The 14,115-nt window shown below is 37.5% G+C and overlaps 1 protein-coding gene across 1 annotated transcript; it reads right to left on the reverse strand.

Moving 5' to 3' along the window:
- Nucleotides 1-361: 361 nt before the first annotated feature.
- Nucleotides 362-13,228, reverse strand: LOC109019250 (protein PHR1-LIKE 1-like). The gene is made up of 7 exons (XM_035683071.1): nucleotides 12,613-13,228; nucleotides 6,754-6,913; nucleotides 6,561-6,637; nucleotides 6,424-6,463; nucleotides 6,059-6,116; nucleotides 1,531-1,600; nucleotides 362-1,038 (listed from the first exon to the last, which is right to left on the reverse strand). The coding sequence occupies exons 1-7, from the start codon at nucleotides 13,171-13,173 to the stop codon at nucleotides 628-630; spliced, it is 1,377 nt and encodes a 458-aa protein (XP_035538964.1). The 5' UTR covers nucleotides 13,174-13,228; the 3' UTR covers nucleotides 362-627.
- Nucleotides 13,229-14,115: the final 887 nt, after the last annotated feature.

Consider the following 14,115-nt stretch of genomic DNA (forward strand, 5'->3'; position numbering starts at 1 on the left):
AAACATATTTTTTTAACGATGGATCTCGCTATTTTTTTTAAATATACACAATGCTTACACACTTTAAGACTGTATCTGAAAAATACTAAGTTTGCTTGGTGAACGATCTTTCTATGTTACATAACATGGATAATAAGGTTACATCCCTAAAGCTTAATTTTTAGAGGTGGATCTGAATGGGCAATGTTTCAAGTCATCATTTTTTTTGCTACATCTACTAAAATTGTGCATTTCTTAATGAAGTTTTGGATTCAAATTCACAACACAGAACAAATTTAAAAAATCAAAAGATTATATATTTTTCTATTCCTCTGCATTGCACGGGTCTACAACTAGTAAGCATTATGGTAAAGGTTAAACGTTGCAAGATCACGATTAAATTCCTATAAATGAACAGAAAATCTATTGTTTGGTGCATTTAGCCTCTAACCAAGGACAGAAACTACTAAAATCATCAGTACTGGAACCTCCGTTTCTTTTCTAAATGAAGAAAACATGCCATAATTTACAAAAAAATGGAAAAAAAAAAAAAAAAACATCTGGTTCAGATGTCATCTTTCAGCCTACTGCTCAAATACCCTTCACCAGGCCAACCCTCCCTCCAAGTGTTCCAGTGGCAGCACAACGTCATGGAAAAAGATTTTCATCAGACAAAAATTCAGTTGAGGACGCTGCTATTTGATCTGCTCTTGCTCGTTTTGTCAGTGGACCAGTATAGTTACTGCAACCTGGTTCTTGATCCTTGGCATCTTCGCTTTCATGTGCCTTTTGTTTCCTACTCACATCCCAGGAGCTGGCTTCAGGTGTGGCGTTGACACGACTAGTTCCTGGCCCTGATTTAAGTTCATCCAGTTTTGAGGTTTCCAGGTTGTCATGCATAGGGGATGGCTGCACTACATTTGACAGTGGAGCAGAAGGATCATCCAAGGCAGATGTCGAGGCCTTAATCCTGTCATCTTCCATTTTCCTCTGTTTCTCAACCATCATTTTAAGATACTGCCCTTGTTTTTCAATTTCCAGTTGCAGCTGTCTTTGATTCTGCAGGAACACAGCAACTACCGTATCAGAAAGCGAAAAAAAAATAGGTTCCTGTAAATGGTGATAGACCATGATTTCCATGTTCTTTTGCAAGTTCCAACTCTACATTTCCTTGCCAAAGCACAACAATTGAAGGTTCTCAATAAAAAAAGATGTATTAGCAGATCAAATTAGCAACTGAACTTGATTTCATGGTATAAACAATCACAATTTAACGTTTACAAAGAAACAAATAAACAAAGAGACTTCAGAAAGCAGCATTCCCACCCAAGTGGAAAATATATAGTGACGAAGAGTTGTTAGTTAGATGAGTTATGAACTTTTGACATTACCACTGTGATACTGATACTGTCCTTGATGAATCTTTTATGCTCAAATTTAAACACATCATGAAGTATCTATACATTTCGTATAGGATTCGAGCATTAATACTTTCTCCTTTTCAGACAACCAAAAAGAATGCGAGTTCTGCTACGAAGTTCAAGTGCCTACCTCTAGTTGTTCATGAAGTCGCTTCTGAAGTTCCATCTGAATCTGCAATGCTTCAGTGATTCCCATACTCCTGTGATTAAAATCAAAAGTACACACTTCAATTTCAGCCTAAATTCAGCATGAGAGCACAAATACAAATCAGATTTAAAAAAAAAAAAAATCTGAAAGTTGGGCATTCTAAGGAGTCGGATAAATTTCCATCTACAAGAACAATTAGGGCATATCAATGTTTTCATGAAATTTCATTTTTTTCCCAACACAATAAAACGAATTTATTTTCTTTTATTAAGTTACAAATAAAATTAGTTCCTTATACCATAGACCTGAAACTGCGAGATAAACTGTAACATTCAGATCCTAAATTAGGGCTTAGAATTATTACTTTTATAATCACTATTATTATTATTGTTGTTGCTATTATTAGTACTTTTATTATTAAGATATGTTTTGGGATAGTAATTTGATTTGAATAGGATTCCTCCACTCGGTAGACTGTACGCCCCTTTTATCTCTATTTCCTAATTTGAAAAGTTTCCTAATTGAAACCAACTCTAACCTCACAAATCCTCCCATAAATCCTCTCTTTTTCCTCGCAATATTCCCTTCAGCAAACCCACAGTACCCCTTACGGCCAGAACCTTCCCACAGTAAAATCAAACCTTCTCTTCTAGAGCCACCATAGTCTTCCTCTCAGCAACCAAACAGCCACCTCACCGGAACCAACCACAGAGCACGCCGACGGTAAGCCCTCTTCTTTTTCCCTTGTCGTTTTCCCTCTCCCTCTCTATCAGCAGTGACTCATTGGCCTGTGTAATTTGTTCTACCACCGCCGGCAACCTTAGAGGACGTCGGATCACCTCACTGCAGCCACAAAACTAGCCGACCAGGCACCTTCCTTCACCTTGCACTATTCCGGTAAGCCCACGACTGTCCGCCACCCTCCTCTCTCTCTTTGTTGCTTTAAGTTTGACAGTTTCTCTCTCTCTCTATGTCGCACCACCATGTTCAAAGGGAGCCTCTAGTTTCTCCTTCAAAGGGAGCCTCTAGTTTCTCCACCGTGAACCTAGGCCAGCCACCCAGACCCACCATCGCAATGGTTCTCCTCTCTTTCTCGGTGAGCATCGCACAACCCCCTCCCCCGTAAGCATGTTTTTCCTTTTTTAGTTATTTTGTTTCAACCTTTTCCAAAAGAAAAATTCTATACACCATACTACCATCTCATTTTCATCCCACTTAAGTAAGATGTGACACATTTATCACCATTAAATGATCATTTATTGCATGCTTCTTTATCATTTAATGATGATGAATGTGCCACATACTATTTAGTATGATCAAATTAGGATGAGAGTGTGGTGTATAGTATTACTCTTTCCAAAAAGCCCATCCATTAATACTTTAATTACATTTATGCCCTTTAAATCCTTGTTGTGTAACCTCCTACGGGGCCCCGGTGCCGGGGGGAAAAATGCCATCTCCCCTGCCCCTTGCCTAAGCCAACCCATTGGGTCTAAAAAATTATTTTTTAGTTCAAAAATATTCTTTTGGACCCAAATTATAATATAATTTAAATTATAAATTAAAATTTATAAATACAAAAAGAACTTAAACTCATTAGAATTATATTTTGGATTGTCTTAGTCTCTTAGGCCAACCTTTATATAGGAGGAGGCTAAGGCAATACAATAGTCATACTTATGACTATTGTATTGCCTTGACCTCCTATATAACGGTTGGCCTAAGAGGCCAAGGCAATCTAATAACTTAAATACAATTTCAAATCTTTAATAAATTGTATATATCTATATACAATATACTTATTTTTATATATATAAATATAAAAAAATATTCTTTTTATATATGTGGAGCGGGGCGGGGGGCAAGGAGGGGCCCCGTTGATGACCCCCCGTGCTGGTCCTTCTCCCTACGGGGCGGGGCGGGGCGGACGGGGGTGGGGCAGGGGGGCAGCGGGGCCCCACTGCCGACTCCTATAACCTCCAGTAAACACCTTGAAGAATCTTGGGTTAAATTACATATCTGCCCTTAAGTGTCTATGTCAGATTTGTGTCTTAACTTGTTCTCTACGTGGGCAGACTTCTCACATGGGCCTTGGGCCTTCCTATTTTCTTAAGGGGTTGATTTCATAAACTAGTATATTGTTTTGAATGGGCTGACTTCATATGGAGCTTAATGTTTAAATTGGCTTCTTGTATTTTATAGAATATATATTCTAGGGATTTGAAGTATATTTTAAAGTATACTACTGAGCCTACTATTTTATTAATATTCCAATTTTCTATTTAATTGGATTTTTAATAAAATAATTATGTTATATTTTAATTAGAAAATCAAGGAATATGTTACGAGTTTTAAATAATATTACTATCTATTAATTTTAGTATAACTGAATATTTATTAAATTATCTCTATGGTATGGTTCCAAAGTAATTAGAATGCTACGACACGTTGTTCCAAGAAACGTTAGTGACAATTAGTGCCTCGTATAGGTCATGAGCTACGACGTGAGATTGTGGAAGCAATGCTAAGATGTAAGTAGCATGATCATAATTATATGTGTGCTGTAATTATTCTGATTGTGCATGAAAAATGTGATGTTTACCTATGCTAAGCTACAAGCCAAGTCAAGGTTAGGCCCCTTTTCACGAATCTCAATGAATTATGATGACATGCTTATGATGTTATGCTGGTATGAATTGTTAGATGGATGAGATGTTATAAAAATCACACGTATGCCATGTAATGTTCATGTAGTATTTAGATCATGTATGCCATGTAATATTCATGTAATATTAGGATCATGTTATGCCATGCCTATGTTATGCTATGTAATGTAAGACTCATATTAATATGCCATGTATAATGTTATGACATGCATAAGAGTATGCCATGTAAAGTCATGAAGTCGAACATGTTCTCATGCATTATGAAAGTTAATAAGAAAACACATGAACGACAGGTAAGCTTTAAGATTGGCCTTAAGTTATGGGTGGATGTACAAGCCACAGACTTAAGCGTGGTCTACCACATCTAAGCTAATATGTTTTGTGGTGACACGGACCCAAGTGTTTTTTCCTACAGGTTATGATATGTTAAGCAGTGCCACGGACTCAAGCGTGGTTCACCATATGATATGTGATAAGACGAACTCAAGCATGTTTCACTACATGTTATGATACGTTAGACGGTGCCACGGACTCAAGCATGGTTCACCATATGTTAAGTGATAACACGGGACCCAAGCGAGTTTCACTACATGTTATGATACAATATGGGGTGCCACGGATTCAAGCGTGGTTCACCATATGATATGTGATAGGAAAATGCCAAATGTACTTAAGAAAAACTTACAAAAAAACTTATTTCTCCACATGTTAGTTATTAATATGCTGAAAATAATGAAATTTGAAATTCAAAATAAAATGAGTCTTGTAAGTAAAAGTGTAAGTACATGTAACACTACTCTATGTGATAACATGGACTCAAGCCTGTTTCACTACATGTTATAATACGTTAAACGGTGCCACAGACTCAAGCATGGTTCACCAGATGTTAAGTGATAACACGGACCCAAGCATGTTTCACTACATGTTATGATATGTTACATACGGTCAACAACAATTGGACTGATGTACACATATAATGAATTGCCACTAAATAAGTGAAAGACAATATGAACAAGTCATGTATGATTGTTAGGAAATGCATGGAGTCAGTCATTCATGCATCCACGTTACATTTATTGCCATGATTATGTATGATTCCGTTTATATTACTAATGAATGATATATATGTTATGTGGATGTGTGACGATATATGTAAGTTTTCAAAACTAAGCCTAATGTTAAACTAAGTTAAGTTTACAGTATGATGTGCTATTCTTGAGTCTTTGACTCACTTGTTAGTTTATTTGTTTTCATGTTTTAAAATCCCAGATGATGATTTCGTGGATACAGAGTATGAGTGCCAGGAGTAGAATAAGTATCCAGAGATAGTGTATGATTTAGACATTTAAGCAGTGTTGGTTTCACATAGATCTAGCTTATGTGTTTTCTATTATTTTTTCAGCTCTATGTTATCAAAGACTGTTTTGTTAAGTAAGTTTTGTGATCCAATAGATAAGGTACTTTATGAGACTGAATCTCTTTACGTACATAACATTCCAGACCTACGGGAAGGGGTGTTATAGTATAAGTAAAAACAAAAATAGTTAATTATACTGAAATGAGAACGAAAAGTCTATCAAAGTGGTTACTCACATCCACTGCCAATAATGATTTCTACACAATGACGACATTACTAATTGATAGATAATAAATAGGAAAGCAAAAATCTATAACACTTGAAATTGCACTGTTTAAATATTGGGACATGCTGCCAAAGATACAACACTCATCTACAAATAAACAATCAACAAACTAAGAGAAACATGATAGTATGTAGATATCCCAGCATGTTTTTTTGGACAAGTAAATATATTGAAATACATATGAGACAATGAATTACTTACGTCTTTAGGTCCAGAGATTTTACTTCTTGAATAGAAGTTGCTATTTTCTCTGAAGTTCCTGCAAAGAAAAAAAAGGAACAACTTCAACTGATAAGTTTACTGCAGTCTGCTTATGCCTTTTATTCATCAACACCAATCCCATAGCAGGGTGTTCCAAAAAAAAAAAAAAAACAAGACAGGAAAGGGAGCATGACATAAGCAAATTAAAAAATCAAAAGCTATTTGGTTCTTCCAATGGGGGGCAACTGTCTAGCAAGCAAACTTTGGCAAACAGATTTACAGGGTTACAGGGTTAGCAAGCCTTAGGGCTTCAACATGTCTCAAAGCCATGGCCAGGCTATAAGAAATGAAGAAGCTATCATTACCTTCTGATGACTCCGGTTTGAATTCGGCTGTTCTATACTTCTGAGAAAAGATACAATAAATCCAGCTCATTAAGGGCAAGAAACAACTAGCATCGCAAGTGCAGCATATATAAAATAAGATAAAAACGTTGATGCACCTGCAGGTGGCTTTTCACATGAAAGATAGTCAGGCCTTCAACATTCATGAGGATCTTTATAGCACTCGGAGTGGCTTCTGCAGATTAACATTAAAGACAAAGAAACCTAGTGATTCAGTCAAATCCTACTGGAAACCTTGTGATTTTTCAAATCCTAACAGAATAAAAAATTAAGTACGGTGAGGTTACGCACGATCACTACCGCCAAGCTGATTGACAGCTTTTACAAAGGCCTCATGAAGTTCTGGAGTCCAACGCATTCGGGACTTCGTAGGGGGTGCAGTGGACATTGCATTATCAACTCTTTGAAATTCCACAGGTGGTGCTGGCTGCTGCACACGAATTTGGGGTTGCTGCATCAAGATAAAATAAGACAGCTTCAGCAGTACGTACTTCGTTAATTTGGAGCGGGGGAGATAAGTTTTGGGGGCTTCATTTGTTTGCAACAATATGCAGAAATATTCAAGGGTTGCAAATAACTTGACCACCCGATTAACCCAGACCAACCAGAAGGCTTTGGGTTGCTTTCCTCAAGTTAATGAGTCAGTTGGGTTACAGAATTTCAGAAATCTATAAGGCTGGTTCATTTTCGGTTTTGAAATATTTCCCACCTGATGAGACCAAACAAACAGAGAATATGACATTATATTTTCTTCATATAATTATCGTCCATTTTAATAAGCTTTATCTTCACCATCTACACCACAAACACACCAATTATTTGTTAGTTGATGTACTTAATGTAGGCCATCCGATGTTTGGGCCATCCAACCAAAATGAGAAATGTGTCAATCACAATTTGAACAACATGCTTAAAGAATCAAGATGTAAATGATTAGCCCCATTTTGATTAAGCTTCATTAAAGATAAGTCGTCCAAATGGACCAACAATATATGCACAAAATAAATTGACCCTATCCAGGCCAATCACTTGTAGATTGGTTTCAATCCATTATTTTAGTCAGATTGTGCTGGTTTGGTTCAATAATATTCCAGATAGTTACTTCTACATTGTGAGTTTGCAAGGGCCTCATGGAAATACTTTTTCAGCAAAGTGGGATTAGCATGGGTTATGCCGGGGAGGGTGGTTGACCTACTAGCTAGTTGGAGAGGGATCACATGGATACCATAGATTGCAGCTGTGTGGAAGATGGTTCCCATTTGTCTACTTTGTTGCATTTGGAGTGAAAGGAATGACTGAAATTTTGAGGATTGAGAGCGCTCCTTGGAAGAGTTCAAGAGTTTTTTCTGGAAGACTTTATTTATGTGAGCCATTGTTATAGACTTTAATGGTATCAACTTTCATGATTTCCTTGTAACCGCTTCTAGTTCCTAACTAGGTGTAATCACATGTATACTTCGTGTGTACAGGGGCTATGCCTATTTCTATATCAATAAAATATCTTCTGACTTATATAAAAAAAAAACATTCCAAATAGTTGACGTTGGTTTGGTGAGGAAAAGTTCCTAAAACCAACCTCACCCCGACCCATGCACACCCTAGACTTGTTAACATATATTTTTGCATGCCTAAACATTTACAGACCATTAACATTTGGAGGAACAGTTGCACACCAATTACCTATGGGCCAAATGCAAACCTTATCCTTCCTCCCCCCTCTCCGCCTTCCCTACATATATGGAGTAGCGGAGATAAAGTCATGAGTTTTTCTGATGGATTATGTGGGTTGCTTATTAACAAAACAAAGAAGAAATAAAGAGGAAAATCATGTGGAGAGATTTGAAAGGAAAAGGAAAAAATAAAATATGCAAAATATTTTGTACTGATGGTAGCTGAGAAGCTGCAGACAACATAAATAATAAGCACACGCCAGTGAATATAATCCTATTAGGATTTAGGCTGTGTTTGCTTTTGACATAAAATGGAGAAGATAAAAAAAAAAAACAAGGAAAATTACTTAATTTCTGTGAGGACCCAAGTAAAAGCGAGGACCCAGAGGTCGCGCTCACTAGATTCAGGAATGCTTATTTATCAAGTTATTAGATTTTAGGCCAAGGCAGTTCGAGTTAGAACCATTCTATACTATAAAAGGTTTATTTATTTATTATTTTTTTTTTCTCTCTTCATGGGCTTTTTGGATTCAAAACCCCCATGACATGAGTAGAGTAAGCCGCCCAAGCCATTCTAGGGTCTTGGTAGATTCTAGATTATTAGGTTATAATGATTGGTTAGGAAAACCTTTAGGTGAGGCTCTTATTCATGAAAAAGGAATGCAGAGTATAAGGAGGGCATGGCCGAAAATCTTGAAAGGACCCTTCATCCATGTTGCCACCCACTTTATACCAATAATACCACACCACTTAGGGGTACGGCAGGTTATTAACTGAGGGCCATCAATGACTCATAGGAACTTGCAATACAATGATGGGAAACACAAGGGCTAAAGCCAAGCACTTACGAAGCCTCCATGCGTGCACCATGCCGCCCACTTGAGCCAACCAGATTTCAGCATGCTTGACAAAAAGAATCTTGAGCTAGTGCAATCATTGGGTGCAAAACTTACAACCACACGCCAGCCACTTTTCTGCCACAAGGTCACCCCTTGTCCTTCATACGTAGGTAGGGTTTTGTGACTCTTAGTCTTCTGGAATAAGACAATGATGAGGAAAGGAGAGTGGAGCCCGAGACTTGCTGAATGTCATCCATGCATTGAGAACCCTTGAATTCCCGAAAAAAGAGGCAATGATGAAGGAGGAAGGGAGGAGCTCGGCCTAGCCACTTGGCGCCCATACCTTGAACCTATGTGTCAAGTTTCTGAGAAAGAGGCAATGATGAGGAAGAAGAGAGGGGTGCTCGGCCATGGCAAGGGGACGCCACATGGCATCCATGCATAGAATATATCTTAGAGTTCCGAGGTGCCCAAATGATGAGGGGAAAGAAAGTGGAGTCCGAAAGTCTGCCACATGGCACCCAGGCATGAGAATTTGTGGTAATTTCTGAAAAAAGAAATGACGAAGAAGAAAGAGGTAGAACTTGGCAAGGGTAAGAGGATGCCAAGTGGCATCCATGCGTGAGATAGCTTGTGGACCTTTAGTATTCTGAAGCAGGAAATGAGTAGTGAGAGAGAGAGGAAGAGGAGATCGAGGTCTTATAAATGGCCTAGCATTTCTGGCTGGCAGGATACACCCTAGAGGAGAAACCGAAAAGTCATTTTCAGAACTCCTCCATTCTCTCCAGCCCCTCCCTTTCATGCACCCCTCCAAGAAAACTCTAATCATTTTCCTTCTGTTCAAACACCCTCGCACGCACCACCAAGTGAAGGATTCAGATAGCACTCAAGGAAACTTTAGCTCGGTGAGAAAGCCCTAATCCTACTCATTTCCTTTTCTAGTTTCTTGATATGAAATACCGAGGGTTAGGTAGATTTAAAGGTCTCGGGTTGTATATCAAAGAGTGTTTTCTATGCATTTGTGATGTGGACCAAAGAAGCACGAAGAAAGAGAAAAAGAGTGTTTCTATGAGTTTGTGAGTCTCGAGCCTTGAGGGTATAAACCTTGTTTGAATTGGGATCATGTATACCTTATGTCTCTAGGGTTTTTGAAATGGGGTTTTAGGAGGAAAAGTGATCGAGGAAAACCACCTTGGTTGAGCAAGTTGTTGGCCAAGTAGGTTTTTGAAGCATTTAGGGAGATTAATCCCAACAACCACTAAGGTCCCGTTTGGATGTTGAATTGAGTTGAGTTGAAATGAGTTGATTTCTCTATGAATAGTAGTGAGTTAAGATGGTGGAGTGAGTTTTTTGAGACTCACCTAAAATGAGTTTAGACGTATTTATGGAAAGTTGAAAAAGGTTGTGGGTCCCGCATGTAAAAAGGTGTTGAGTTTAAAAAGGTTGTGGGTCCCACGTGTAAAGAGGTTTTGAGTTGAGATGAGTTTAGTGATCTGAGAGTTGGTTGTTTGGATGTTAAACTCAACTTAATTTTTTATTTATTTTTATAAGTTAGACTAAGTTTAAAATTATATTGAACTGAGTTGATCTCAGTTCAGTCCAAGTTCCAAATGGGGCCTAAGTACACATACATGGACTAGCTATATCAATTAGAGAGTTTTATGTGATGATGCTAACACATAGGATTTTATTTTCCAGCTCACTCCTTGGGCACTCTAAACAGAAAGTTTGTAAGTTAGCCTCTAACTTACTCTTGAATAATGTGCTCATGTTTTCGTGTAAACGCTGCATATGTTCCATTTATGTATATGAATAAGTGCTCGGATTCTTGATATGTTCTACCATGTGCTCAGATTGTTGCCATACTGAATCATGTGTGTGCTCAGTTTGTCATGCCGTGCTCGAATCATGTGTATTTTGAGGCCCCGTTTGGTTTGCAAGATGGTCTCATCTCATTCTATCTCACCTCAATATCCAAACACCACAAACACAAACACTTTTCAATTTCAAATCTTCCAATTTTTCATCTAATCATTTTACCTAATCATTACAGATTTCCAAAACTTCCAAACAAAACACAAAAAATAATTCAACTTTTTCAAATCCCAAAACAAAAATTATATTAAAAAATTATATTCTAACAATATTTTTATTCAAATTTTTCTTTCTACTTTCTCAAAATCCCATAAAATATTTTAATTCAAATTATTTTACTACTATTCACAAACTATTTCACTACTATTCACAAATATCATCTCATCTCATCTCATCTCAATATCCAAATGAGACCTAAATCATGCCTGTGTGACATGCTTGGTCATTGCAAATCATGCCTATGTAATATGTTGGATCAATATAAGTTGTGCCTATATTGTATACATGAATGTAACAACCATGCTCACATGATACATTCTCATCGATATGTTGTGCCTATATTTCTCAAAATCTCACTGTGGTAGTTCCACTACCATTCCCCCCTAGAATGGTAGAAGTTGTGACAGGTTTAGAAGACAACGAGCATGATGGGAAAACATAAGCCCCGTTGGTCGCCAATAGTCAAAGAAAGTCTTACGTTCAAGGATCGCTTTGAGGCAATTGATAAATTTATAGAGATCATTTGAAGCTAATAATAGAGATACAAGAGATATTAGATCTTAGGAAAAGAAGGATAATGTTTTTAACTATGTATCTCAAGAAAATATTTTGGTAAACATAAATGGTCAATGTTTTGGGACCCTACTTTTGTAAGACATGATATTTAGGGGTTAATAGATTATGTTTTGGTACCATAATGTATTGCTCAAGCCCTTGTTATTTTTTTGTTGTGATTTATTCATACTGCTAGAAACATGCTAGGTGGATTGCATATTAACTGTCATGAATGAGGGATATGTAACCCAGTGTTGCATGTCCCAACGTGTCAATTACTGCCAAATCCCAAGCAGGGGTTGGGGGTGTCACATTTTCCATTAAAAAATAACCAGAAAATATTTCGTACATATGTTGGTTTGAAAATTCTTACCCCTTGTTAAAAAATAACTACAATAGAATATATATATATATATATGTTAACAGAAACAAATTGAGCAGTTCGTACAATTGTCTAAAAACTAACAGCAGCAACTCTTTTCGGGGAGGGGGGAGGGAGATGCAGGGGGTAGACCATTTTATGGAGGGGGGAGATAGGGGTTAGGGGGTGATGACTTTTGGGGAGAGGAATGGATTTTGGGGGGGCAACTTTCAAGAGTGGGGAGGCATGGGGTGGGGGTAAAGGGCAGTGATTTTTTAGTTGATAGGAATTGGGGGAGTCAAGGCGCTCGCTTTCTCTCCCCAACCACCACACATTAAACCACTGAGCGTTATTTGACCTCTAATTTTGCCCCTTCAAAACAAATGAAAAGATGAAACTGTTTTCACCTCAAACAATCACAGCCTTAACAACAAAAACTATTGATGAGAAACAGAGTTTCAAAATAGTCCCTGGAAAAAGATAATTTATTCTTTATATTAATAAGCAAAATGTAAACAAAAAGCTGCACACAATTTCAAAGTTTCAACTCCACAGATAAGTATGTACAGATATTGTTGTATAGCGATAAAAAAAAGTATGTATAGCTATTATGTTGAGTTGAGGAACAAACCTTTGGTTTGGGATCTGCCACACTAACATTGGGAAGCTCATTGCAATCTGGCTCCAGCTCAGAGTTAATCCATCCATCAGTCCACTGCCAATCATTTCTCCTAGTATGGTACTCAGATGCTATGACACCAGTACTGCTTTCCACCTGACAATTCTCAGCAGATGCATATGTAGGAAAATTAAGAAAATCCTGAAATGGATCTGTACACCAGGAAATATCCCGACTCCCGTCATTGTTATTAATCAATGCTGTAGATCGTACATCCAAATGAGAAGAATGGGTTGGCAGAAATGATTCCCGCTCAGCTGACGACTGGGAAATGAATGGGGAAATTCGGGAATGTCCTCCATGTGAAACTGAAGAGAAAGGAGCGTCACTGGGTAATCCAGTGGATGACGTAAACAAGTGCCCATCAATACTGCTGTTAAAAGCTATTGCAGCAGCCTGACTGGAAATGGGGTTTTTCATCAGTTCCCTTTCTGGGGAAACCCAAAAAGAATCTGGATAACTGGAATACTTGTCATCAATAAAGGGAGGGACAACTGGAAAAGATGAAGACATAGCTCCAGAAGCCCCCAAGTTATTGAGTTGATCCGAGCCTGATCTCTGAATAGATGTTCATCGTTGTTGGTGCATTGAGACTCCCAATCACTGAGCAATATGAAACCTAAGCCATTAAGATGCAGGTCCGAGAAAGCCACTGAATCTGATTAATTATTTATTTACCATCCCCTTCTTTCTTGTCTAGTCTTAGATACTTATTTTGTCAATCAAGTAATGCATCTGGTGTAGAGTATTAAACATGCCTAGACAAAAAGCGAAGTTGATTACAGTACTACATTCACCACAATTTCCAATGAAGTAAGTAACTACACAGAAAAGTACTTGATAAAACATCTAAATTTAAGCCCTACGCAAAAATAATAGCAGAGTAATTTATAAGAAAATCAAATAATCCTCTATAATTTAGCTTACAACCAAAGAAACCCAATTTCATTTAAAATCAGATTGCCTTCAACACAATTGTTTCTATCAGCTGCATATAATAGGAATCGATGAAGTCAAAGAACCTGCTAACTCACCCCACAAGAGATGATCTTCTAGGAGACAATGCCTGTTAAATGCATTGGAAAGTTGCAAGCCTGGATGCTCACTTCCAGTTAGAGACTTCAATTTCAGTTGTATTAAGGTGATAATAGGCTAAACTTTGTTTTTCTTCAAAGAAAAAAAGGTGATAAAAAACTAATATATAATACAGAGCTTCAGGTTGGCTTTATGGCCATAAGCACACCTCAACATCTTGGTTATGATTATCTCACCGCATTTTCATTAAAACTTCATAATGACAGATGATGGATGTAAATTTTATCCTTTCAAGATTTTGCTTAGGGGGTGCATATTCTTTCTACAAGTTTTCTTTCAGTAATTGACCAAGTTATCATTTATGTTTCTCTTCATATGGGCTGCACAAACGATTGCCCTGATTATAAATGATTGTGCACA

Source organism: Juglans regia, chromosome 11 (assembly GCF_001411555.2).
Source record: "Juglans regia cultivar Chandler chromosome 11, Walnut 2.0, whole genome shotgun sequence".
Taxonomy (NCBI): domain Eukaryota; kingdom Viridiplantae; phylum Streptophyta; class Magnoliopsida; order Fagales; family Juglandaceae; genus Juglans; species Juglans regia.

What these genes read in the sequence shown, in the direction of transcription:
- LOC109019250 (XM_035683071.1), bottom strand. Translation starts at nt 13,173, where the DNA reads ATGTCTTCATCTTTTCCAGTTGTCCCTCCCTTTATTGATGACAAGTAT. An exon ending in TGGCAGATCCCAAACCAAAG is followed by an intron (nt 6,914 to 12,612) that starts GTTTGTTCCTCA and finishes ATCTTGATGCAG; the next exon opens with CAACCCCAAATTCGTGTGCA. An exon ending in ATGTGAAAAGCCACCTGCAG is followed by an intron (nt 6,464 to 6,560) that starts GTGCATCAACGT and finishes ATCTTTTCTCAG; the next exon opens with AAGTATAGAACAGCCGAATT.